At 39.6% G+C, this 27,868-nt stretch overlaps 2 protein-coding genes across 4 annotated transcripts; both read left to right on the forward strand.

The window, feature by feature from the left end:
* The first annotated feature begins 836 nt into the window (after positions 1-836).
* LOC121639083 (39S ribosomal protein L4, mitochondrial-like) lies at positions 837-4,629 on the forward strand. The gene is made up of 5 exons (XM_041984275.1): positions 837-917; positions 2,078-2,098; positions 2,653-2,734; positions 3,915-4,086; positions 4,168-4,629. The coding sequence occupies exons 1-5, from the start codon at positions 837-839 to the stop codon at positions 4,268-4,270; spliced, it is 459 nt and encodes a 152-aa protein (XP_041840209.1). The 3' UTR covers positions 4,271-4,629.
* A 742-nt stretch (positions 4,630-5,371) lies between these two features.
* On the forward strand, positions 5,372-27,847 carry capn9 (calpain 9). 3 transcript variants are annotated; one of them, XM_041982832.1, is made up of 21 exons: positions 5,379-5,469; positions 6,965-7,364; positions 8,006-8,075; positions 8,170-8,288; positions 12,044-12,177; positions 12,265-12,433; positions 12,548-12,631; positions 14,389-14,474; positions 15,447-15,521; positions 15,900-16,060; positions 16,188-16,342; positions 17,576-17,784; positions 18,700-18,736; positions 18,823-18,903; positions 18,999-19,056; positions 22,233-22,297; positions 25,159-25,227; positions 25,306-25,384; positions 27,037-27,153; positions 27,250-27,308; positions 27,501-27,847. In XM_041982832.1, the coding sequence occupies exons 2-21, from the start codon at positions 7,017-7,019 to the stop codon at positions 27,525-27,527; spliced, it is 2,202 nt and encodes a 733-aa protein (XP_041838766.1). In that variant the 5' UTR covers positions 5,379-5,469; positions 6,965-7,016; the 3' UTR covers positions 27,528-27,847. The 3 variants fall into 3 exon arrangements, with proteins under 3 accessions (XP_041838764.1, XP_041838766.1, XP_041838765.1); XM_041982830.1 differs by having other exon boundaries at positions 5,372-5,469; positions 12,265-12,631; XM_041982831.1 differs by lacking the exon at positions 5,379-5,469 and adding an exon at positions 5,823-5,877 and having other exon boundaries at positions 12,265-12,631.
* Positions 27,848-27,868: the final 21 nt, after the last annotated feature.

Raw genomic sequence — 27,868 nt, forward strand, 5'->3', positions numbered from 1 at the left:
ACTGTGGTAACTAATTTATGTAATTAACTGCTTTAAAATGTACATCACAAGGAATAACTAAAACCTGCAGGGTAGCAGCCCTTAAGGACTGGAGTTTGACACCCTTGATCTAATATAAAAAAAGAAAAGAGTTAAGAAAAACTTGTTTAAAAAAAAAAAAAAAAAAAAAGCCCATGATCTGTTTTCATCCACAGTGTTTACTTCAGGTGCTGCTGTTGGACTTTTATCACTGCTGCACAAAGATAATCAGTTTTATCAGTTTATCCATCAATATCAACTTTAACTTCATCTGCTGGTTGTATGACAGATATCATCACCATGGAGACGGTTGGTGAGATGATGATATATGAATTCTGCATTATGATCTAGAGATGATGTAGAACAACATGAAGTACATTACATGCTGCATTTACTGACCCTTGGACATCTGAGGTTTACCCAGTTAACAGTAAATATTTGTAGCATCGGCTCGTTCTGCTGATGTAAAACAGTAAAAATCGGACAAAAATAAGTATAGTCACGAATGGTGATTAGACATGATTAATTAGTAAGCTGTTAAAAATCACTTGACAGCCCTAAAAAACTCATTCTGTTCATTCATAGCTCTTTCTCCCCATCATTCTCGCTCGCACAGAGAGAACAGATGAGGTGGAAACAGATTAGTTATTAGTTCTCTCTTAAAGAACTTTAAAGAATTAAGATTGAGCTGGATAGCTTCAAATGCTTCTTCAAGCTTTAAAATGGGCTCAGCAGGTGTCAACAATAGATGAGCACACACATTTAATATGGCAGATCAGAAAGTGTGTGTTTAAACGCCGCCTGCTGCACACACCCCAATGACCAACTTCCCCGACCACACCAAGCTGCAAACTCCATACTCTCACCGGCGCCATGGGAGCACCACAACATGCTACCTGGTCTGTGGGAAACACTGTAGTGTAGATTTAATCAGGACCCTGTAAGCGCAGCTGTTCTCTGAACTTTTTGAGGAGAACGGGGAAACACTCAGCTGTGAATCTGCTGGTGAAGCTCTGACTGGCGAGGTCTGGTGTTTTCTGGTGTGTTTGAGCTCCAAAGAAACCATAGAACCAAAAGCTTAAACATAGTAAATGACTCTGTTTGGACTCAGCAACACTTCTAAAAACTATTGATAGTGAACACATCACTGCAACCACAAAAAAGAAAAAGAAAAACCTTCTAATGGACCAGTCTCGATTAAGATGGATGGAGCTGAAGGAGAAAACAAAGCAGCTGGACCTGATACCAGACACCCAAAAGGTGTGTCCCAATTCAGGGTCTGCGCACTTCGAAGTGTGCAGACCCTGAATTGGGACACACCTTTTGTGTCTTTCCAAGCTCTGTAGCTCCAAATCTGTACGTCCTAGCCCAAAATGAGCTCATGATAAATTAAAGCCAACTTAAAAACCTACGTTTTGATGTGAAAATTGTGTCTGTAGAGCAAAAACTCTGGCCGTGAGAGAACTTTGTTTAAGCATATCTTGTAGAAGCAAAAGCTAGAGTGAGGGGAGAGTGACAGCAGCTTCACATTTTTTTACTAAAACTTAAACAGTGATTTTGATGAAACTATAAAAGATATGAAAATGCCCTTCAGACCAGTGATAGATTTATCTTTCGTGACCCATTTAAACTTTAAATGGTGTTTCTAGGTGAATGTATGGCTGAGCTGTAGGCTTCCAAAGTGACCTATGTTTTTCTGGCTGATCTGAGCCAAATCCCATTCATTCCTATGGGAAAACACGAATCCAAAAAACCGCGGTTTATTGCGATTTACTCGAGAACCGCCAGACTTTTGTACGAGAAAAGACATAGCACACTTCTCCCGAAAATTATATTTAAGCACAACTATAGTCCCCACAACACCCCAATCTGGAACTCCCGATGTGTATTATTTAGGAAGAAATTTTTATTTTACAAGAACTGGCTTGATCAAGGTATCTGGTCAGTGGTACATATCCTTGATGACACTGGAAAGATTTTGACTTTTGATTCTTTTAGTTCTAAATTTAGGATACATGATAGAAAACAATACAATACATTAGTTAAAGCACTTAACTAGTCGCTACGAGTCGCTAAAAGGGTGAGTGATCCATGTTGTTTAAGCTAACTGCTGGTTTCCTCCTGAAAGTACAGTGATGATGAATCTGGGTCGCAGATAAAGAATATTTTCAGGCGTCAGCTCCATTCATCAACAAGCTTGTCAGGCTGGAAAATACATTCAGAGACAGCATACTAAGTCGTAAAGGCTCAGATGAAATAAAAGTGATGAGCTAAAGTCAAACAAAATATATAAAAGAATAAAAACGTCTAGCTTTGTTTGCAAACAATTTAAAATGAAACAGCTGTAGGTTTACGTGAAGAAATCTCAGTGACAAACAGAAACCTTGTCAACCTTGAATTAAAATAATTGGAAGTCGCAGCAGATTCAGACATGTGGAACTGGTTCGGTTCTGGCTGTGAGGACAGTAAACCAGTAAACAGCTCAGCTGAAGCTGATGTGAGGCGGACACAGTAATAACACAGACACAAATATTCTGCAGGTGGTTTTAAATGCCCTGATGAGGTAATCAAAAGCACATTAATTTATTTTACAGCTCATAAAGTTAAACGTTCTTGGCCTCTTCCTCTCTTCAGTTCTCCTCTTCGTTCTCCGGTGAGAAAACGCTGCCTCCAAACTTACTGCTGCCCTCCAACCTCATCGATCCCGAGAGATTAAGTAAGTCTGAATAAAACTTTTCTAAGCCTGTTGGCTATATATATATCTATATATCTATGTATATATATATATATAGATATATATATTTATATAGTTTTCCATACATTTATATCCACGTTAACATGAGTCCAACATATTAAAGCAAATGGATGCAGAAGATTTTGTCTTTCAGTCACACATTATTCAGCATTTCTCAAGCTAGGAACCAGTTCACTCCCAGCAGGAGACCAGTCTAGACCTGTTTACGGAGCTCATTACATGCTGACTCTGCCAGGTTCTCCATGATTGACCTAATCCGTTACCAGCTGACTAAGACTCAAAACACAAGTTTGCATCAGTATTATGTGAAAAGAAGATGCCTTTGTAAAATAAATAAATGAGACGGATTATTAAAACATCGTTTACTACATCAGGAATGCAGTCAGAACACTGTTCCAACACTGCAGCTCTGACCCACAACAGCCAACCAGCAGATGAGAATGCCAACCGTATGCCTTTTTTTTCCTGTATGAAAATAGAAAGTTTTGTAACCCAACCAAAAAACTCCACAAGCACAGAGAGATTTCCTCCACCTAGAAACCAAAATGCACGAGGTGAGGCGGCTCCTGCTGCAGCTGATAAGGATGCAAACAAGAGAAGACTGGAAAATATACAGATAATTATCTAAAGTTTGGATTTACCTTCAAGGCGGAAGATGGCATTGAAAAATGTGTGTTTGCTTGACAAAGTTGGCTAATGGAGCTTGTAAAGGATGTGACTTGCAGGTGATCTGGATGCTTCACAGGAAGTCATGAAAGGTGTCAGCATGGTGAAGAAGAGCTTTGTAAATGTGTCTCTTCTCCAACCTCTGAGGGAGGAGAAGACACTGCTCTACTGAACCAGTCTGGGCTTCGCTGGCTTTCAGTGTTGTCATGTCTGCTGGAATTACCAACGTATATCTGGAAGTTTTTACTTCCCACAGAGCTGCGGCACAGTGACAACGTCTGATGAACAAAACTTATATCTTAATGACATTTTCCCTGAGATAAACAAGGCTGCAGTACACATCAGCTGTGTGATGGCCCCTGCTCCATCTCTGGATGTTTGGGGTCCAAGGTCTGAAAAACGATGAAGACCCCGTCTTAAACTCTGAATAGTTGTGGTGCAGGTCTCTTATTTTTGCTGTTGTGTCCTCCAACAGAGCGCTCTCCTCCCCCCGCAGACTGCTCCCTGCCCCTGCTCAGGTGGTGCGACGCCGTGGTTCCCGCCCACCTGAGGCCTGTGCAGACATGGGTGGACACTCTGGGGAGGAAGGACAGCGAGCCGCTGGGTCTGGCTCAGCTCCACCCGGACGTCTTCGCAGTGCAGCCGAGGTCACGTTTGTTCACACACATCAAACCCTGAAATCTGAAAGTCCTCTCAGCTTTAAACTGATGTTTGTTTTTGCTCTTCAGGCTCGATGTTCTACACAGTGTTGAAATATGGCGGCCGTTGGCTAAGTCGGTCCGGACTTGCCAGATGAGCTCTTTGCGCTTCTTCTCTGTAGGCGGGATGTAGGTGTTGGGCACAAGAACATTCCGAGGCTTGGTCTGAAATGATATAAAAACAGCTTTAGCTGCTTTTCCAAATCACTGGGTCAGGTTTGTCTGCGTCATGAAGACGGCATCACCTGGTCCGCTCTCTTTTCAGTCGCTTTCATACTTCATACCAGCGGTTCTGGCTCTTGGACTTACCGTCAGTGTGTTAGAAGTCGATCTGTGACTTTTATCTGAAAACTGTCTGCAGAGCATGAAGCCCAGCGATTAAGACGACATCTTGAGACTCCCATTAAAAAATAAAAGTTACTGGTACCACAAGCAGGAAATAAAACTAAAAAAAAAAAAAAAAAAAAAAATGCCTTACAGCATTGGCACCCATAATAATAAGCGGAATATACGCAGAGCGATAGTAATATGTTGCCAATGCCTTTAGCTTTGGCACCCATAATGATGAAGATTCTGCTACAGCGGCATGGCTGAGGAAGAGGAGGGTACTGGTTCTGGACTGGTCTGCCTGCAGTCCTGACATGTAACAACCACAACCCAGCACTGCTGAGACTGAACACCATGTTTGCAAGAAGAATGGACAAAATAACACCTGAAACTCTTCCTCACTTTCCTCACCACCATTTTGAAATAAATAAAAATCTTCCTTTGTGTGTATGATCCCATTTACAAAACATTCTGGGATTACATTGAGAAGTCGTTATATTTTTATGTAAGCACAGAAAGTCTAAGGACTTAGAATAAAACAACAAACAAACAAACAAACAAGCAAAGTCTGATTTGTAAAACATGAAGCTCTCTCTTTTCTTTCTTCCAGTTTGGTTCACAGATATGTTTATTGTTTTTTCCAGTGGGACACGCTGTATAACGAGGATGTCAGCAGCGTCCACACCTCACGTCTGTCTGCAGCTCTCGGAGGAAGAGGGAGGCAAGGAAGCCTTCTCCTGCAACATGTTCCTGCACGGGCTGACTTCCCTCATCTGTTCTTCTCTCTGTGATTGTTTTCTTTCACTTCCTGTTTTCATGCGGCTGCTTTACATTCATTTAAGGAAATCTTTTTTCTCTTAAACTGGATTTTGTGTCTCTTTGGCCTTTTTACTATTTGTTATTTTAGGCCCAAACATTCGTGATTGGACCAAAGAAGCCCGCTTGAAGGCCGGTGTCTTGGTTCACTTGCAAACAGACTACCCAGTGGTCCGAAAAGACAGTAAAGTATGTCAACCGCTGTAATATTCTGGTATGGGGATTAATAACTCAGACAACAGACTATGTGTGGAGTCCATCACTTTCAGACCAGATGTCCCACATAGTGGCACAGCATAACCACCAGGGGGCAGTGAGGTAGCATACAGTCTATGACTAGAACATTAAACCTGAAAATACTCTACAGGAGATAAAGCATCAAACAGAAGGAAGTGAACATAAAATTGTTTGGGCAGAAGGAAAAACAAAACCAACAGCGTGTGTTCAGAAAAACGTAAATGTTCTGCACACCACAGTAAAATTAGGAACCCCATGACTGGCTCCATTTGTTTACTGTTTACTTGCTGTGAAGGTCCAGTCCCCTGGAGTATCATGGCGTGAATACCCCGTTAGACAACAACCTTCTACGGTGACTGGGTAACACTTTACAATAAGGGTCACAAAATGTGTTTAGTTACTCAGTAACTAAGGAGGAACAAATCAGTGACTAATGATTTACCTAAGCTTTGGATCCCTGTAAAATCAAATAAATTAGCTAATGATTACTTAATGGTCAGTTAATTTTGACTGAAAACCAATTACTAATTGAGTATTAAATAGGTCATTGTTAATCAATGATTCCATAATGATGAGTATCTTGCCTGTTTTCGGGTGAGTAGTCCAGATTAACCAGATAACAGTACTAAATCTATAATATATTTTACTATTTACTTAAAGACTAATCTTGATCAGTAGTTGTGCTGCACTTCTTCATTAACTCACCTTCTCATCTTTGCTTAGACTTTTTACCTGTTAGTTAAAATAACTCAGTTTGCTCAATTTTCCATAGAGTTTGAGCTCATTTAGGCAGGAATCAGGCAGAGACAGTGTGCAAATGATTATACGAACTGTTAAAATCCCCCAGTGGTTCAGGAAATCTTAGTGCATCAGGTTTGGTTTTCAGTTGTTTCGTCCATCTGACCCTAAACCCTGAAGGCTGACTGGATGGAGGTGGGTTTCTCTGACTCAACATGTCATCAATGATTGAATTAATATTTTTAGGACCATCTCAATTTAAGGCAGTTATCATATTTTTCTTGTAGAAATGACCAGATTATACAATTTTTAATTATTTAAAGCCCCATTATCATAAAGATGATTTGTTGAATGTTTCTTTCACAAACTAGAAGCACTCAGAGAGCGCGGACTTCTGCCAAGCTATTGTAAATTTTCTTTGCCAGTGACTGTGGCCATCGTTTGTGAGTTAGAACCTTTAATGGCAAAATTATCTCTACCTCTCCATAGTAAAGAATCCTTTAAAAAATTCCTGGATCCAGGTGGATCCTCACTAGGCAGACAGACTGATAGACAGACAGACAGACAGACAGACAGACAGACAAAAAGACAGACAGACAGACAGACCAATGCATACATGACCCCTGCCTTGGAGGTAAAAATAAGCTGTTTGATGATGACAGTAACACCTTTTGTAGGTATTTAATGTTTCTGTTCAATCATTCTGCAGGCCAAGCCAAAAAAGGACGAGAAAGAGGGAGAGTCAATGTGGGAGAGGCTCAATGCCAGGAGGAAAAACCAGTTTGTTGGAGGGTGTGCACCATCAAGGCCCTGACAGACTGGTCCCTGCATCAGACACAGAAGAGAACTCGCCGCACTCCTTCGTCTCCTTATCACCAAGGTTCGGTCTGAAACAGAAGAAGATGCCTCTTCAGTCCACTCTGTCCGGCAGGAGCGCCGACTCGATCAAGGCTGAGAACACGCAGATGAACGGGAAGTCTTTTGAGCAGCTGAGGGATGAATGTCTGCAGAAAGGAGTCCTGTTTGAGGATCCAGACTTCCCTGCCACAGACTCATCGCTCTTCTTCAGCCAGAGCATTCCTGTTGATATCAAATGGAAGAGGCCTCGGGTACGTAGGCACAGGACATCAGAGATTTAGGATTGTGGATCTTAGGGTGGAGAGGATCTAAAATTATCTTACTTTAAAGGAATCTGTTAAACTGAGTCACATCTGCAATTATTAATGTGTATCATCTGACGAAATAGATGCTCCAAAGTCACTCTTGGAGAAAGTTGAGCTAAAGTTAGTTTCTATCCCTTTACCTTAAAAACAAACAAACATGTATTTGCTTAAAACCATGTAACTCTGGAAACAGTTCAGCATGAGGTTTGATGATATCTGCAACTCAGATTATCTTCAGATTAAAATCTCCGGAGACGTTCAATTCTTTTATATTGTGTACCATTTCACACTTTTACCCATGTCGAACTCCTTTAGCTTAATGCAGCCAGAGTAAAGGGAAAACTCACCTCTCACGTTTACAACCTCTACTACATATTTATGTGCAGGGCGTTCCCTCAGAGGAAATTCTTCAGCTGCCGGCTGAAGTGCGTTCTGTGTATTTAGTGTTGGACTGACAGAGAATTTAGACTGATTATTATGTCAGGAATGTTAACACACCCATCAAAAGTATTAATGTCACCAGAGCAGTGGCCTTCTTTGAAGACAAACCAACCTGTTTCTTTTCCTGTTTTACAACCTTTCTGCAGGAGATATGTCAGAACCCAAAGTTCATCGAAGGCGGTGCAGACAGGACGGACATTTGCCAAGGACAGCTTGGTTGGTACTCTTGTTATCTGGATGAGTTAGTCTCCATCTTTCACATGAACATACTTCAGTTTTTTATAAATGAAACACTTATCTATCTCCACAGGAGACTGCTGGCTGCTGGCAGCCATCGCTTCTTTAACCCTGAAAGAAAATGCTTTGGCCCGGGTCGTTCCCAAAAACCAGGAATTTGACCACAAATACGCCGGCATCTTTCACTTCCAGGTACACCATCAGCTCTTATAAATCTAAGTGGAGATGTTTTACTTAATGAAGAGTTTTTCTGACCAAATCACCTGCTCTTCTCTGAAACTCTGTTCAGGCGTTTAGAGTTTTACTCATGTTTACAGCCGTAGTACACATTTAAAGGCAGTTTAGAAAAAATTCTTTACCAGAGATACCCTTGTCAAAAATTTCTTTGACTATGGTTAATCTGGATTCTTTAATCGGATAACCAACCATAAGAAAAAGGAAAGGGAAAAAAGGAACTTTTCAAACTGACTTCAAAAGGGAACTTCAAAATAATCAGAAAAATAGGAAGGTATGGGAAATAAAATTGAATTTATTATATTTGCCAAATATTTCAGGTTTTGTCTCATCAGCTACTTTCATTTGTTGATATACAGACCTATAAAACATTCTAGAAAAAGTTTGTTAAGGGAATCTTTTCCCACTTTTTAACGTTCCCATTCCTTTTCCCAACACTTAAAAAACATCCCAGTGAGGATCCCAAGTGAGGAAGAGTTTCAGGTGTTATTTTGTTCTTCCTGCAAACATGTCTTCAGATGTTCAACTGAACAGGGTCATAGTCAATAATAATAATAATAATAATAATACATTTTATTTTAAAGAACCTTTCTAAAACCCAAGGAGACTTTACAACAAACAGATAAAACAACAATGGATAAAATCATCATATACAGAAGAAACAGAGGACAGTGTAGTTGGGCTTAAAGCATGTAGGTAATATGAAACAGATGAGTCTTGAGTCTAGATCTGAAGACACAGAGAGAGTCAAAATTTTGGATGTCAGGTGGGATGGAGTTCCAGAGTTTGGGAGCAGAGCGACTGAAAGCTCTGGGATCTATGGGGCTGAGGTGGGCAGAGGGCACAGAGGTGGATGGAGGTTGAGGATGTGAGGGAGCGAGCTGGAGTGGGAATCTGGAGGAGGTTAGACAAATATGGTAGGGTGAGGTTATAGATTACCTTAAAGGTGAACAGGAGGAGTTTGTAGTTGATTCTTTGGTTGACTGGCAGCCGGTGGAGCTGCTGCAGGATGGGGGTGATGGGGTTCTTGTTATGAGTTATGCACAAGTTGGAGCTTGACGAAGGACTTCTGGGGAGACCAAAGAGGAGGGAGTTCAATAATCAATGCAGGAGGTGACAAGACTGTGGACAAGGATGGAGGCAGTGTGGACAGTGAGGGAGGGGGGAATCGGTTTATATTGTGAAGGTGGAAGTTAGCAGATTGTGTGATGATTTTAATATGGGAATACCGAGGGGAGGGGGGACAGTAAGAGAGAATCTGCCACCTTTGGATAATGATGATTTTGTGCCAATGAGGAGAAGCTCAGTTTTTTCACTGTTTAATTTCAGGAAATTTGAAGTTAACCAGGGTTTAGGTGGATGTTTAAGATCAGGACTGCAGTACAGAACCAGCCCAGTACCAGTACCCTCCTCTTCCTCAGCCTTGCTGCCGTAACATAGCAGAACGTAGTTCTTCATCATTTTGTTCTAAAATAACACGGATGTACCTGGAAAAGAAATGTTCTTGAAAGCAACAGTAAACCTTGTTCATGTGTTTCTATCAGCTGTTAATAAATGATGCAGGTCTGTCTAAAGGATCAGAGATCACAGCGTCCAGCTGAGACTGGATCCCTTCCTTTCTAATCTGTTTAACATTTGGTGAAGAACTGGAGATACTCCGTTCATCTAGGTCCTCAAACATTTTCATAGGTATTTTTAGATTAAATTGTGATTTTGAAGCAACAAACAAATCACCTGTTTGAAAAAAACACTTTAAAAACTATTAGCTCTAACTTTCCATCACCCTGAATTACAAAAGCATGGATTAGATCACCAGATGAAATGAATCTGTAAAGATGACGCAGGAAGTGTTTTAGTTCACCCAGTCGGAAATGAAAGTAGTGTAAATAAATGTAGAAGTAATTTTTTATTGTTTAATTTTTTGTTGGTTTTGTATTTTAAAGTCTTATCTATCTACCTATTCATCCATCCATCCATCCATCCATCCATCCATCCATCCATCCATCCATCCATCATTCCATCCATCCATCCATCCATCCATCCATCCATCATCCATCCATCCATCCATCCATCCATCCATCATCCATCCATCCATTCATTAGTTCATTCATTCATTCATTTTCAGTTTGTCCTAACTTTTTCTTATTCACAGTTATTAACTCTTCCAATATTTTATATTATATTATTTATTTTGCCCTCTGAATTAAGTTAAACAAAGCAACTCAACTTTATTTGTAAAGCACTTTTAACAACAGTTGAAACAAAGTGCTGAACAAAAAACATAGAACAATAAAATGAAGCAAAAAAGAGAGAAAAAAAAGCAATCATCAGCTGAAAGGTGAAGCAATGAAAACCCACCAAGACTTTTTGCACACTGTTTACAAGGCTTGACTTAATGTAGAAAGATTTATTGACTTTAAACGGTCTCTTTTTAAGGTCATTTATAAAGCAAATTTTAACCACCACAGTTGACCAAAGTGCTGTACATAACATGAAACACAATAAAAAAAATAAAGACTAAAAGCAACACAAAAGAACTTATAAGTTAATCAATCAAATGAAACATAAAAATAAACAATAAAAATAGAAAGTGTATACCAGGAAGTTAAATACAGTTTAAAGCTAGTGAGAAAGAATATGTCTTTAGCAACCTTTTTTAAGTGTTTATAGCAGTAGAGAAATTAAAAAATAATGGGAGGATGTTTTAAAGTTTTGGAGCTGCTGCAGTCTCCTTTATAGACTGGACCTGGACCAGCTAAAAGTAGTTTTCCAGAAGATCTGAGAGGTCTGGGGTTAAAGACAGGAGTTCAGAAATGCACTCAGGTACCAGTCTATACAAAGCTTCAAAGACACACAAAAGAATTTAAAACCAGTTTTATTTTTAATTGTCAGCCATGCAAGAACAGGGGCGATAATTTGTCTTTTTTTGGTATCAGTCTGGCAGCTGAGTTTTGAAAGAGCTGCAGATAAAAGAGCATGGCTGATTCAAAAATACTAATAACCAAAAATAACCATGTTCAGATCATTGGGGGAAAAGAAGGATATTTCACAGGTAGAAAACGCTGCTTATTACCACTGAATTTAGACTTGGAATAAAGGCTTTTTGAATTTAGTGAGGAATTATAAAGGCCAAAAACAACAACCTATGACTTACTCTAATGTAGCTGAAAACAGTTAGTAGCCATCCAGCGCGTTACCCCCTAAAGGCAGTTCTGGTGTGTTATGATTGGTGTGGGGTCATCATGATTTAAAGGCAAGAAGATCTGTATGTCATCTGCATAAAAATAAAATGATATGAAAATGTAACCTGAGGGATGTATATACAGTGAAAAGAGAACTGGCCCCTAAACTGATCCCTGTGGAGCTCGACTGGGCAGACTGGGGCTGTAGAAGAGGGAAAAAAATCCTTATCTTATCTGAGAAAGCCTTGTCTGATAAATACGAGGTAAACCACTGTAGGACATTTCCATCAGATCGGGTAAATGATTTAAAAGAATGCACTTTAAATGATTTAATAGAAAAAAATATATACATTTGCCACTATCTAAAGAAACGAGCAGATCATTGTTTAGTTTAACTTCATTATTGTGTACAGACATTAAAGCTACACAGAGAAAAAAAAATTAAATGATTGTATAACTTCAGTGTTTGTTCAGAATCGGTTCATGTTAATATACAGGAAACCTGTTAGTTATAATGGTTTTTCCCCTCAGTTCTGGCAACACAACAAATGGCTGGATGTGGTGGTGGACGACAGACTGCCGGCAGTGAGAAATCAACTCATCATGCTTCATTCTGCTACTAACAATGAGTTCTGGAGTGCCTTGCTGGAGAAAGCCTACGCCAAGTAACAAACACTCACATCTTTTATACATCCTGAGTAACAGATGACAAAATATCTTTACTTGAAACCTAAAACTTTATCATGTTGTAGGATGCATGGCAGCTACGAGTCCCTGAAGGGCGGCAGTACAATGGAGGCCATGGAAGACTTCACTGGTGGAGTGGGAGAAGTTTATGAAACCAAGAATGGGCCAAACGACCTTTTCTCAATCATGAAAAAGGCCCTGGACAGAGGCTCCATGATGGGATGTTCTATTGATGTAAATCTTTGTCACATTTTTATTTTATTTGTTTCTAACTTCTTCTCCTCAAATATGATGAGTAGGAAGTGCTTCAGTGTGGTTAACTTTTCGGTGATTTGGTGTTTTTTGCAGACCACCAGCTCTGCAGAGTCTGAGGCCAGGACGAGCACAGGTCTGGTGAAGGGACATGCATACTCCATCACGGGACTGGAGGAGGTAAGAGTCCCTTTGTGAAGACAACAAACAAACTCACATCTAGTTGAGGACGTTTCACCTGTCATCCAAAAGCGGGAGGATAAATGATCTGGACTACTGAGAACATGCACTGTTGTCTTCATCATGCAGAGGAACACGCTGCCTTTTATACATAAGCTTCATTAAGTAAAAAAAAAAAAGTAGTGTTGGGATTCATTTCCTGGTGAACATCTCTGAATGCTATACTTTCTAATTTTTATTTGACTATTTTTCTGGTTTGCACTACTTAAAACCCTATGTGTTTGTTTTGGGCTACAGATGATGACTGCACACATCTAGCTCTCATCCTCATCTTGTTCTTCCTCATCTGAACTTTCACCCTTTCACATCTAATCCTTTCACTCTCTGGACTTTTATCTTGTGAAAACTCTATATCTGAGTGTCACAGAGCAGCGCCACTGCTCCGTCTGTGATCAGCGCATGCACACATCCGTGTAAATACATGCATACACTCATGTGCTGGAACACATGTAATTTATTCTCTCTCCCTCTGCCGTTGCTAGTAATGGACATCATTATTCCTTTTGGATTTTCATCACCCCTTCTCTGTATGAGTAGCATAGTCAAGGGTGCACACTTGGTGACTCTCACCTGGTTAAGGCATGCATTTCATGCACACACCAATTGTCACGATGCATGGTATGCCGGCCGCATCTCGCATTGTTTGGCAAAACCGAGCAGAAGGATGTTGCTGTCTTTAAATAGAAAGTACTTGAGCATGTTCCTGGATCATGTAGTCTGGTACACACAAAAGGGTTTTTAAAACTTTTTTAACTCACACACTCATGACATTGTTTTAATGGTGCATGAACTTTATAAATAATCATAAGTTGCTCAATTTTAGACCAATTTTCAAAAGGTTTGGTTCGTTATAAATGCCAGAGATGTAGCTATGACAACACATACTTATAACTAAAGATTCTTAAGCAGATCTTTAACCATGGACTTTAATGTGACAATAAACGAATAGGTGCAGTGAATATACACATGCACGAGGTATGTTAAATCAATATTTAGGCTACTCAGCATGTTCAATATGTCCGATTCTCAGCTATGATCCGTTTTGGAGCAGATTATCGGGACAAATCTGTTCGTAACACACTTCAGACCATATGATAATTGTACAAAAAAATCTTATAAGACTCATAATAATCAGGCGTTTGCCGTAAGTTGTCAGGACGTTTGACGTCCAGTATGGAGGACATTAATAAAAAAACTTTTTTTTTCTAAAGAAAATAAATAAACTCAGCTCTGAAAAATAACTCCAATATTCCTAAGAAATTTACTCACTGAAAACAACTGGAATCTAACATTTAAAATTATGTTAATTTTTAGGAACATGATTATTCTTCTTTTTTCCATAAAATGTGTTAGAAAAGACAGATTTGAACAAGTTATTAATGTCATACCCCCATCACATGTGACAGTACATGTACAGTTGTCCTCTGTAAGGATCAACAGGACTTAATGAAGTAACGTGAAGTGTCAGAGAAAGGAGCAAAATTGTAATGTCCTGTATGGTGGACAAATATGAATTGCTGGGTCTCAGGAGTACAGAAGAGGATTAGGGCCACTGAAGAAAATTTTCTAATCCTCTTCCGTACAGAAGGATATCAAAGGAAAATAAAAAAAATCGACATGATGAAAGAGATTTTAAGTGATGTTTACATTATTTTTTAACAATGTAATTATAACCACCACATCTCTTTGTGTTTCAGGTGAATTTCAGAGGTCAGACCATCAAGCTGATCAGAATCAGAAACCCCTGGGGTCAGGTTGAGTGGAATGGACCGTGGAGTGATAAGTAAAGCAATATACACTTTCAAAATACACAATACACACATAGAATGACGTTAAGTGTAGTTCAAGAAAAGGCCTGTGCAGTTTTGTGTCCAGATTTCTAGAGAAATTAAATCTGATCTTCCTGTACGGAAGAAGCTCTTAAACTATTAGAGAATAAAACTATAAATACTTCTGGATCTGCCCTGAAGCCCACCTCTGGTGGGACATGTCCAAATCACCTTCTCTTGTTATCTTGACTGGAATCTGACTTCTTTTCACACGGGGAGCACCGACTCCACTCTGAGCCCCTCCTGGATGATTTAGCTCCTCACCCTGTCAGCAGTGTGAGCCCGGCCTCCCATCAACCGAAGCTCATTTCCTCCAGTTGTATTTGCAATCTCATTCTTTTGGTCTCTGCCCACAGCTCGTGACCATCGGGGCCTAGCTGTATTAAAATTATTGATAGAACAATAAATTTAAAGTTGCATAGAAACGTTTCACAGAGTATCTGAGCAGCAGTCCATGACCTGAAGTTTTGGAGAGGTTAGATGATGTGGCAAGACTCAAAGCCTGCATAAAAACAAAAATAAATGTTGTACGAAGTGGTAGAAAAGGAGGAGAGTTGATGGTTCGAATGTGCAAAGTCAGAATTGACCTTAACCCAATGAAATGTTTTGGTTGGATGTTCTGGTTTGTTGAGTCAAAATGTCTCAGGATTATATTTTTTATGTAGAAATAGCCTAAATGTACTATTCATTATCACTGAAGTATTTTAAAGTTTCAGGTTATTGCTGCTAAAGATGCTCCACAAGCCTCTAACTTCAAGAATTCATTCACATTTTTTCATCCTATACAGATTAATTTCACATTGCATCAGATTATATCACTACTAAAGATCTAAAAGACATTTATAGCACACTGAGTGTAAAAGAAGCACAAAATGTTTCTGCATGTTGAGGATGAATCACATCTTTCTGTGCCCTGTGTGTTTCAGCTCCAGAGAATGGGATTATATTGACAAATCAGAAAAAAATCGCATACTGCAGATTTCAGATGACGGTGAATTCTGGTGAGACCACATGAAAAGTCTGCTGAAAAGTAAAGTTAGCATGTGCTGTTTGTATAGTTAAGCATTAACATTATGAGTAAGTACATACTTTGTGTCTATTGACAGCAGAAGAATTAATAAAGGATGATAAATGCGGCACTAGTGTTCATTCGATCTTCATGTCAGGACTAAAATGAACAGATTCTTGGGGCAGATACAGCTTTTTTTTAATGCTTTTAGATAATTAAATTATCATCAACTTTTACAGTAAAATATTTAGCCCTCCTGAAAGAAATACTTCATGTACACCAAAATTTGTTTCATGTTGGCTTTTTAACAACATGAACAGGTTCAAGTTGTCCTAAACTGAGTGAAATGTGTTGATGTTTGTGACTCCAGGATGGAGTTTGAGGACTTCAAGAGGAACTATGACAAAGTGGAGATCTGCAACTTGACTCCGGACTCTCTGACCGATGACACAAAACATCGGTGGGAGGTCAAAATGTTGGAAGGAAACTGGATTCGTGGCTCCACAGCTGGAGGCTGCAGGAACTACATAGGTGAGACCAACTTTGACACTGAAAGAAACTCTTAACTATGTTTGGTTTTTTTTATTTTTTTGGGATACATCAGTGTGAGACTGCACTGAACCAACCTCAGTAAAAATCCAACATTTGTACTCTGCAGACACTTTCTGGACCAACCCACAGTTCAAGCTGGAGCTTCAGGATGCTGATGATGATAATGCGTGCAGTGTGGTGGTTGCTCTCATGCAAAAGAACAGACGGAAGCTTAGGAAAGAAGGTCTGGACCTGGAGACCATCGGCTTTGCTTTGTATGAGGTAAAAACACAACAAAACAAGAAAAGAGCTGGGCATCTTTAACCCTTAGACTTGTGGGTTGTTTTGTGTCCTTTATTCATTCATTCATTCATTCATTCATTCATTCATTCATTCATTCATTCATTCATTCATTCGTTTTCTGTACTGCTTTTTCCTATTAATAGTCGCGAGAAAAAAACTATCCAAGTTTTAAAGCCTTGTAATATTCTCATATTACAAATATAACACTCATTTCAATGGTTGAATTTTTCAATTGTCAAGCATTTCAGTGAGCCAGATAAAGGTCTACTGTATTGCTCTAGCTCCTTCTTACTGATGGCTAATTTACCACTCCTCTTCTCATCCAGTAACTTGGTCGAGTGTACCTGAAGGGATCTCTGAAGAAGCTGGTTCTCTTTCTCCTCTCTCTTCCTTCTCCTCCTGAACCTCTCCACTCTCTGCAGCCTCACAAGGTTCAGTCTAAGTTCGTGCCACAGCTCCCTCAAGCCAGCTTTCTCAAGGGTTTCTCATTTCTTCCTGTTCCGGCGGGCCTGGCACCTGACTATGATCACCTCCTCAGTCTCTGGAGGGCTGGTGTCTTCATCTATCCTGGGTTTCTTCTTCATCAAAGGGTTTCCTTGACTTACCTCAGATGACTCAGCACTGTTAGATCCTGCAGCACTGTGGCCTCTTTCCTGGCTTCTGGAACCTGTCATCTGAGCTGCTTCATGAGCACGAGGATGCTGGTCTATCTACTTCCTGCACTTCATCCTTTCTTGTTGGATGTGCAGCCCCATGCTTGATTTCACCCATACCCATCCACATGTGCACTTCCAAAGAATGTTCTCATTGTCCTTGTTCATTCCTGTCATTGCCTTTTGATCAGTCCTATTAAGCCCATCTTCCATTCCTCCTCTTGGGCTGTCTTCTCTTGTGTTGCTTCATAGTCAGGGATGGTGTGCCCTGTGATTTCCAGGCCACTAGTGGCTAAAGTGACTAGCCTCCCACTCCAAGCGCAGTGTTCCCCGCTGTTGGCTGGTCTTTTGTCCCTGAAGATTTATGTGGTTTTCTCATACATTTTTCTATTTATAAACTTGATTGCATATTTGAAATGCCCGCAAGATGAACATTTTAACATCTTCAGCTCTTTGAGCTCTATATGTTCATCTTTACAGATCTCTATTTGTGTACTTATCAGTTAGAATTATTTTTAGAGCGTTCACCCTTTCTCTGTTTCTCTGTTTCTCTGTTCAGGCTCCAGATGATGATGATCATTTGGGGAAGGATTTCTTCCGTTACCATCCATCAAAGGCTCGTAGCAGGACCTACATTAACATGCGGGAGGTGACGGAACGCTTCGCTCTGCCTCCTGGAAAATACCTGCTGGTCCCCACTACCTTCCAGCCCCACCACGAGGCTGACTTCCTCGTTCGCATCTTTTCTGAGACGAAGGCAGATGCTATGTGAGTGTACACTTTGGTTTCAAGGATAAAAGATTAGGTTAGATTTCAAGTCCACAGAAAAATCTTCCTAAATAATTTAGTTTTTGTGGGTTACATTGAGGGTTTATGGGGACTTAAAGCAACTCAAGTGATTCACTTGAGTTGCTTTATGGGGACATTAAAGCAACATTTTTGCTCTTTGGCTCCCCCTACGGTTGTGTTGTAAAACTAAATCTTTGTCTGAGCCCTGCACATGCATAACATGAGACGATGAGACAAACAAAAATAATGTGACAGAACCTGATAAGAATATTTTTTATTTGTTATAATACATGTGATGAACAAAGAAAAGAAAAAAATGTTCTGCTTTATCAGTAATGTGGTTTTCAACTGTGATTCTAAGTACTAAAGTAAATATCTGGAGTACATAAATATGTTTCAGTAGTTTTAATACATAAATTAACCACAGCTTCAATCCTGCAATCTACACAGAGCAGGAAAAGAAATAATCAGGATTAAATTCTCATGATCATGAACCTGAACAACAGCAACTACATCATCTGAGCAAATGCCCCACAGAACCAGAACCAGAGCCAGAACCAGAGCCAGAACCAGAGCCAGAACCAGAGCCAGAACCAGAACCAGAGCTAATGACTGACAGAAACAACAAGCTAACTCTACATCTGTCTGTCAGATAGTGTTAATTTCTATCCTGATCCATATTTAGGTCCTGAATCTTTGCACACATGATCTTGTTTTCATGACTTCGTCTGATAGTTGCCTTGGATTTCTTAGCTGGGTTTGTCAACTTTTAAACAAGACTGAAGCACGAACTTCTCTAGTTTTGCTTTAAGTGAAAAATCCTTACAAACGGTACATAAACACAAGCACATTCTCTGGTCACCAATTTTAAGAGGTTGTAGTTTTGGTCCACAGAGAGATGGGAAGCAACGTTGATGCTGACCTGCCAGCTGTAAGTAAATCCCCCAAACAGTAATAATCAAATGTTCAGTAAACCAGCTAAGTCTGCTTCTACTGACACCGAGTTGTTCCCACCAGCCGCCCATGCCCAGCGCCCCAGAGGAGGAGTCAGATGAAGAGAGAGGTCTGCGGAGGCTGTTTGAGAAGTTGGCTGGTCCGGTAGGAAACAGATTTGCTCAATACTATTTTTACAGATCAATGAGTGTTTTGTAGAATTGCATATAGATCCAGCTTCTCATCCACTGTGTCTGCAGGACGAGGCCATCTCTGTCAGAGAGCTTCAGCAGATGCTGAATGGCGTTCTCAGCAGGCGTAAGTAGAAGTAAAGCTGAGGATGCTGACAAACAGCTTTATTAAATTAGAAAAAGAAGACAATGCAGCAGTAAATCCGAGCAAAACTATACACAAATTCAAAATCCTAAACTAGTCAGTACAGTAACTGGGCCATCACAGTAACAGGGGATGTGACAGAAAGTAAAGCAAACAAGAACTGTATGAGATGGTTGGCTGAAAAGAAGGTAACAGGGAGGGTAAGATAAGTAGCTGGTAAATGTTGACATTGAGGAGCTTCACAATATTTATTCTGTCAGCTAACACGTAACGTGTCACAGATATGAAGATAAACAACATAGAAGAGTGCCTTCTTAAAGCAAATGCCTGCATTCAGGCATTGTAGGACTACGAAGTTTCAGCAATTTTACCACTAAGAGACCCAGAGACTGTGGATGCTATCCTTTGGTAACTCATTTTGTTACATTAACAACAGTACATTGTGCTTTATTGTAAAGGAACAAATCCAATGACATAAACTCCCCAAAAGGCCTAAGTTTTAGGTTTGCGTGCATATCTAGTAATGAATCATGAGAAGGTAGCAAAAGCCCCTTTTCCACCACAGGAACTTGTTTCATTCAACCAGGATTTTAGAAAGCCTTGGTGCATTTCCACTGACATTACCTGAGAAAAATACCTTCCCTCACCCCAAATTTTCCTGAAAAAAAAGCATCTAGTAGAGGGGTAGGACATTTCAGAGTCCCTGTAACTCCTGAGGGATGGGGCAGTATGATAAAGAACTCTGATTGGTGGAACATACTTTCACTGTTCAACACTTCCAAACTTGATTGTTTGAAAATTGGCGCTATGTGAGGTGGACTAACAATGAGGTCCAGGATCTTTTCAGCGTATTGCTGAGGAGGACATTCAGTGTGACTTTGAGTTGACAACTGAAAACGACAGGGTCAGGAAGAAAAGCCGACAGCTTGGCAGAACTGAATGTAGGACACACAGAAACACATGAAGGAAAAGTTAAAGACACTGAAACAAGATTAAAGAAGCTGAAGGACCAGAACAGCTGAAGCACGTCTGACCTTCGTGCCAACAAGCGGTATCAGCCAGAGAATAAATTTTCCAGAACTTTGTGGAAATGCAAATAATGCAGATTACCAGGATGTCTTTCACCCTGGTAAATAAATTCTGGGTAAAAAAATTCCTGGACATATAGGTGAAAATCCCTCTAAAGACACTTATATTTTCAAAGCCACCTTCAGTATGGGGGTCTGCGTCCGAGGTGGGGTTTGAAACCACGAGGTAAAGAGTCTCTACTGGCTAAGCTTGTTGGGCTACTGGAACAGAAACTATCTCAGGAGAAAAATAAGTGTAACTATTCAGTGAAAGACTACAACGGTACAGACTATGATATGGTGAGGAAATGGGCCTTGATGTGCCAGGAACTTTGTATTTAGTGCAGGGATCACCAACTCCAGGACCTTTTGGGCCAGTGATCCTGCAGGTTTAAGATGTTTCCCTGCTGAATCTGAATGGATCATTAGGAGGCTTGTGCAGAACTTCACAACAAGATGACGGCGAACCATTTCATTTGAGTGTCATCTAAGAGGGAGTGTTCCCTTATTAGAAAAACACTATCTAGTAGAGGGGGACAGATGGCTCAGCATGATTTAGAAAACCTCTTCATGCATTTGCAATCATGACTATTGTAATGGAGTTTTTTCGGTTTTCTTTAAAAAAAAAAAAAAATCACTAAGACAACTGCAACTAGATGCTGCTACTTACAAAGACCAGAAAAAAGGAACATATCAGTCCGGTTCTCACAGCTTTACACCGGCTTCCTGTAAAATGTGCAGCTGGTTCCAAGGCTCAAAAGAGCCACAGAGACTTCTGAAGGCGGATTTATACTCACACAGCGTCTGCGTGCGGGCGTCTGCGTGCGGTTGTTTACGGCGCAGCTGATGCTGGTGAGTTTGCTCTTGCACTTGAGTGTAGGGGTTACACGTCATTTTGGTTATGTGTTACAGTTTCTCCTCCTAATCTGAAGGTGGCAGCAGGGGTCGTATCGGCCAGTAAACCCACCAGGTCGGAGTTCTTTCGATGGTTTGTTTCAGTTTGGTCGGTATTTTCTGTTTTAAAACAACAATGAAGTCCAGTATGGTTCAGTGTCTTTATTAGCTTTAGGAAGAAAACGCAGAAATTTGATCAGCCTCTCATCAACTTGATCCACTGGTTATTGTTTTTATAAACAGTGGTTACCACACAAATTCAGCGAGAAGATCCAGATATCCGACAACACATGATCCCAAACTAACCAATCACAAGGGAGTACCTCCGCGTAAGCGTCTGCAAAGCAGTGTTGCACGTCAGGTCTGGAAGAGGTGCACGTCGAGCCTCTGCAGAGCTACGCCGAGCCTACGGTGGTTACGCAGATGCCATACGAGTACAAATCCACCTTAAGGCTTTGTTGATGCTGCAGTCAAAAGTGATTCAAATCCAACTTTTCTTTCCCCCCATATGTGACCCATATCTGATCTTTTTTTTTAATACATATAGATCTACATATGATCAGCACAAATCCAAGCCAGGTTACTTTCACATGTGGTACTAAACCACATACAGGCATGTCGCATTTCATCTGACTTTTATGTCATTGAAGTGAGACAGACGTCAAAAATCTGCACCACAGGAAGCGGGACATGGCAAGATCAAATGTAAACAATAGATAGAGCAATGTTAGCAACTTTAAAATGGATACATACACAATGACATGTGTAGCGTTTATATTTACCTCCGTAAACACATCGCGCTGCATGTGACGTCACATCTTCCTCTGTGCATGTGAGTCACTTCAGGGCCACACACTGTTCACACCTGAGGTTGCGTTGAATTATAATGTAAACAAACATAATAAATAAATAAATAAATAAATACAAAAAATTGGAGCATTAAAACTTGCAGTAGTTTAAAATCTTCTGGGTCAAGTTTGAGAGTACATGTAGTTTTTCTCCTGAAAGTTCTGCTGAATTTTTAAATTTTTTTAAATCTATTTTCTTGATTATATACACACTGTGTGTGTTTAAAATATGTAAGTTACCGTATGTGTTCTCTGGCCTGCATGTTTCCTTTTTTTATGGATTGCCTTATGTATGAAATGTGCTGTATAGTTGTTTTGTTGTAATATGTGTCTCTATATGAATCCTCAGGAAAGGAGATCCAATTTGATGGTCTGAGCCTCAGCACCTGCCACAGCATCATCAACCTGATGGATGTATCCTTCCACGGTGCTCATTCTAGGATTGTCAGCCTGCATGAATGAATGAATTTTAGCTGGTAAATACAGGCTGCTCTGTAGTTAAACCTGAGAGGTAAAAAATGAAAATGAATGATAGAGGTTTATTAAAGGGTATTTTTATGACACAATGTAAAAACAGGAGGCACAATGAAAGGAAAGGGGAAGCATTTTTGTTCACCTGTTTGAGAGCTTGTGTAGCTGAAACCTGCTTCATTATAAGCAGAACCAGAGTCAAACATGATGAAAACATACTGAAAATATAGTGTGAGACACACCCATCAAGTTTGTCCTGATTTTCAGTGTCTTCCTGGGAGGCTGGTAGTGTTAAACCTTCTATAAACTCCAAAGAGGGGACAGAGAAGGTTCCTGTTTCTGTGTAAAAACTTCTTAATTTGAGGAAATGTCTGGTAGAAGCCACAATAATAGAGGATTGTCTTGTACTTTGTTCTACCATTACACCTAACTAATGACGTTTGATACCACTGATTTCCTTTCTGAATCAAAACCAAGTAAAATTCCAGCTGGTATTGCTGATACTGATCTGATACCAATACGTTGTACAAAAACTTAATGTGTTTGAAAGATCACTCTCAAAACAGCCAACATTGAGGGGAAATGTAACTATCCTTCTCATACGCTTTGTTTGATACAGAATGCTTTGCAACTAAAATTACCACTAAAATACATAATTAGATAAATAAAGGCCACATTAATTACATACTTTTGTTAATATCTAGGCCATATTTTACAATATTTAGTTAACTGTCAGTCAGAACAAATGAGAATTATTGATGAGATTATATATCTATCTTATCTAAAAAATATTTTACTGTCATATTTTAATTTTTCTTACCCCACAATGACTGTTATTCCCAGAAATATTTTAAAGAAACCTTGTCTATGTAACAGTTCACTCTGCAGGAAACCTTACCGACTAAATCCAGGCCATGATCTCATGGACACATATTACTCCAAGTTCAACTCATAGTTATTTATTGCAGCATTGACTTATTTTAACCATATTTATTACTGTACATTTAAGCAAAACTGGATGCCCTGAAATCGCTGTTCTCCTCCAGCCAAGCAACAGGCGACATGTGAAATGTTACGCTTGTTCTCGTAGAAGTGCACACGGGGGCTTGCCACGCGACACAAGAAAATAAAAAAATGTTCAAATTTTGTTGCTGTCGCATGGCTACAACCAGCCAGCGAGGGTTTCACTGACTGACCAATGAGCTGAGAGCAGGCTAGACAGCTGCTAACACTTTCAACAAGAAGGAACAGATGGTCCTAGCTGTGTCTGACTTTCCCAGACTTTACCAAACTTCATGCAAAGATTATAGAGATGTAGATGAAAAAGCAGCCGTGCGGCGTCAGGGTGAATTTGTTCGAATGTAGGTCCTGGATTTATCTGGATCAGCCTTGAGGTCCTCCATCAGATGATGATATTCGCCATGCTGTTTCCTTGTTTGTAAAATAGGATGAACCCAGGGTCGTCTTTCTTTTCCTCAGTATAGTCAACAGCGAGATTTCTGTCAACTTGAGCAACATCTTCTGTCTCTTCATACCTTGCCCTTTAAGGACTGCTTTTTAAATATCAAAATTTCTTCCAATATCATAACCAATCAAATTTCTTAGAGAAAAGCGATCCAAGAGTGCAATGCTGCTGCCGTCGTCGCTGCTGTTTGTTGAGTCCTGTGTGTTCTGGGTGGCGATGAGTTTCGCCTGTCGCTGTTGTTGGGCGCCTTGTGTGTTGAGCCCATAAATCTCAGAAGTATAAGCACATTTGTGGGGTTGCTGCACTGAGACAAGAGAGAGGGCAGTACGCTGCTCTGAAGCAATGCTATGCTGTATTTCACACGTCAGCATGGCAGGCGGAAGAAGAAGTAGTTCCTACCAACTGGGCATCATTTAGACAAGATCCTGACATTGTAGCTGCCTTTCACGTTGTTTTTTTTATTGTTAAACTACATATTTATTCCAAATTACTAAAATGTAAATTTTCTAATGTGAAAATTAATTGTAGAACAAAAGTCACTGGTATCAGAGGTATTGCTGTTTTAGTATTGATCTGCACATCACTACACCACTGTTCTATAATAATTAATGAGGAGCTCTAAACTCTGCAGCTCTGCTCACTTTCTCCTTGTTTTTCTTTCATCTTTGTCTTGGTCGACCACAGCGGTCATCATGGAGCTCTGAGGTCCCAAACTTTGTCTTCTGTTATTGTTAAATCACTGTTATTCATAAATAAATCCACAGATTCTCACTTCTGGTGACGTTAGAATAATATCAGTGCTGATAAGTAGGTTGATGTTGTCTGACAGGAAAATACGTCTTACTGGTGTCTTACGGACTTTATGTCATCCAGTACAATTCACTCAGTTTGTGTTTGGTCTGAACGTAGCTGTAGCTCAGGAGGAAAAGCAGCTCTCTGCCAACCTGAAAGTGGGTGGATTGATTCCAGGCTTCACCTAACTACACGCCAAAGTGTCCTTGGGCAAGACACTGAACCCCACATTGCCTTCCAATGTGTCTATCAGGGAATGAATGTGTGTGGCAGAGCAGAGCACTTAGTAAATAACAATAGAAGTGCTATATGAGTGTATGGGTGAATAAAGCGCTTTGAGTGGTCAGCATGACTAGAAAAGAGCTATATAAGTAAAGTCCATTTACCATTTGACCCCCATTTCAGAAAAAGGTTGTTGGTATTACTCACTTGCTTCTTAAACTCCATTGGTGAGGACAAATAAACTAAACTAGTTCAATGTTAGCATCATGTTTTATGAATGTTACAACTTATTTAAGCTGATGTTGTTCTTAACACAGTAAACCAGGTGGACAACACAGGAAAACTGGAGTTCCAAGAGTTTAAGGTGTTCTGGGAGAAGATGAAGAAGTGGATTGTATGTATTCATGTGGGGAGGCTGTAAATCAGTGGTGGTGTTCGTTTCTCTGTTTAAATGAAATTTTTGTTGCTGCAGATGCTCTTTCTGTCCTTCGACACCGACCGTTCAGGGAAGATGTCATCCTATGAACTTCGCAATGCTCTCAAAGCTGCAGGTGAGACGAACGACTGTTGTTTAAATTTTCCATAAACGCTTTTATTCTTTCTGATCATTACTTTTGTAATCTCACCTTATTTTTGACTGATTGTGTATTTTTACTGGCAGACATCTTGTATTAGATTTTATTTTGTGTTAAAAGACCCTTAAATGTTCCAAGAACATGATCCAAAGTCTATATTTTGACAATTAAAGAGGAACACTATATTTTTTGCTCATCACACTATTTCAGATGTTTCAAATGAGAAACTCTACTAGCTAAAGAAAATATTATTAAAAGCTTCTCATGAAGCCAGTATAAAGCAAAATGTACATTTACAAAGGAAATGCTGATCTCTTTTTAACAGGATGCACCATATATTATGATGCATCCTGAATATTTTTACAGACTTTTCATAATCTCTTTATAAAATATTGTAAAACATTAGAGCCCCGATTCTAAAGAAATTGGGAGGCTGTATAAAATGTAAATAAAATATGACACAATAATTTAAAAATCTCATTAAAACATCGTTTATTCCTAGTAGAAAATAAACAACATATTAGATTTTAAAACTTAAACATTTTACCAGATCATGGAAGAGAATTTAATTTGAATCTGATGGCAGCAACACGTCTGTAAAAAGCTGGAACAGGAGCAACAAAGACTGAAAAAGTAACTGATACAAATGAAAAACAAGCGGAAGAGCATTTGACAACTAATGAGGTTAAGTGGCAGGTCAGTAACATGAATGGTTATAAAATGAGCATTTCAGAGAGGCAGGGTCTCTCAGATAGAAAGATGGCCAGAGGTACACCAATCTGAGACAAACTGGTTCTAAAATGTATGGAACAGTTTCAGAAAAATTTCCTCAACATAACATTGTGAGGACTTTGAAGATTCAGAGAATCGGGAGGAATCTCTGTGCGTTTGGGACATGACTGGATGCTGGTGATCTTGGGGTCCCAGGCAGCCTTCATAACAACCAGACATGATTTTCTACTGGAAACCACTGCATGGACTCAGGAAGACTTCCAGAAATCACTCTCTGTGAACATAGTTCACCCTGAAATCCACAAACGCAGGTTAAAGCTCCATCATGCAAAGAAGAAAACAGATGTGGACAGGATTCAGAAACACTGTTGTCTTCTCTGGACCAAAACTAATTTAAAATGGTCTGAGACAAAGTGGGAATTGTTTAAAATCAAACAGATCAAAATGAGACTTTTTACTGCCATCAAATTTAAAATCAGCTCATATTTCCCAAGAAATGGCAAAATGTCTCAGTTTCAACATCTGATATGTTGTTTATCTTCTACTGACAATATAATATGGGTTGAGGAGATTTGGAAATCATTGCATTCTGTTTTTACATTTTACATTTTCTGGTTTTACATTGTGCTCCTTTAGTTTTAAATATGTATTTTCTGTCGACCTTTCACAAGATTTTACATTAATTGCAGTTAAATTTAGTTCAGTATTCATTACGAAATGAGAAAAAGTAGTAGTGATAGAAATCTATGATCATATATTAGCAGACTCTACTTCTATTAAAGGTAATGAGATAATAAGATAAGAAATAGCACAAAACTATGTAGAAATAGTCTTTGGTTTTTGGTAGTGATTGCATGTTTAGGAGTAAACTTAATACTTGCTTTCTTTCTATGAAGGCATGCAGTTGAACAACAGGCTCCTGCAGCTGATTGGTTTGAGATTTGCTGATGACAACTATGACATTGACTTTGATGACTACCTCACCTGCATCGTCCGTCTGGAGAACATGTTCAGTAAGTTACAAAAGACTAAATCCTGCATGAGCTTTAGAGTAACTGCATTTATGCTTTGAAAAGAACACAGTGTTTACATTTGTGTCTCTTCTCCAGGAGCTTTTCAGGCCATGGACAAATTCAACAGGGGACGGGTGAAGATGAACATCATGCAGGTAAAACTGCAGCTAAATCCATTTATATGAGTGACTGATTACGTTGTTTCTTTAAGTTCTCTGGTTTGATTCAGATCCCGTGATTGTGCTTTAATTTGTCTTAGCTTCTCTTTTACTTAACTAAAGTCTCAAACTTAACCTACCTTCATATCAGTTTGTAATAACTGCAGTGTTCTCGCATTTACCCCACAGTTCCTCATGCTGTCGATGAATGTCTGAGGGGTTCCGGTCCCTGGTAGTGGCGCGATACATGGAGCTCATTTAGCTGGATCCCTGACAGTGATGCCTTCCTTTTCCATATTCTAGATCAACATCTCTTCCCTTTCTTTAACAAAACAATGTGAAATGCTGCCTGGTGTTCAAATGCGGTGGGTTAAACTCTGAATTTAGCTGACTTTGAGCTTTTGACCAAAATCCTTATATTTCCCTATTTGCTGCATCAATGCATATAATTTTTCAGATGAGAAAAGACTTGGTCACTGTTGATCTGTGTGTTATTCTACAAAGAACTGTTTGTAATAAACACATTTTTTCTTGTTCTGGTCGGCCTTTATGCTGCT

This window comes from Melanotaenia boesemani, chromosome 4 (genome assembly GCF_017639745.1).
Source record: "Melanotaenia boesemani isolate fMelBoe1 chromosome 4, fMelBoe1.pri, whole genome shotgun sequence".
Lineage (NCBI taxonomy): Eukaryota > Metazoa > Chordata > Actinopteri > Atheriniformes > Melanotaeniidae > Melanotaenia > Melanotaenia boesemani.

Excerpts from the sequence above, each read along its gene's own strand:
- capn9 (XM_041982830.1), top strand. The coding sequence starts at position 7,017 with ATGCCAGGAGGAAAAACCAGTTTGTTGGAGGGTGTGCACCATCAAGGC. Across the intron at positions 14,475-15,446 it reads AATGGACCGTGGAGTGATAA|CTCCAGAGAATGGGATTATA; the intron begins GTAAAGCAATAT and ends TGTGTGTTTCAG. Across the intron at positions 27,309-27,500 it reads TGAAGATGAACATCATGCAG|TTCCTCATGCTGTCGATGAA; the intron begins GTAAAACTGCAG and ends TTTACCCCACAG.
- LOC121639083 (XM_041984275.1), top strand. The coding sequence starts at position 837 with ATGACCAACTTCCCCGACCACACCAAGCTGCAAACTCCATACTCTCAC. Across the intron at positions 918-2,077 it reads GCACCACAACATGCTACCTG|TCGCTACGAGTCGCTAAAAG; the intron begins GTCTGTGGGAAA and ends GCACTTAACTAG. Across the intron at positions 2,735-3,914 it reads CATCGATCCCGAGAGATTAA|AGCGCTCTCCTCCCCCCGCA; the intron begins GTAAGTCTGAAT and ends GTCCTCCAACAG.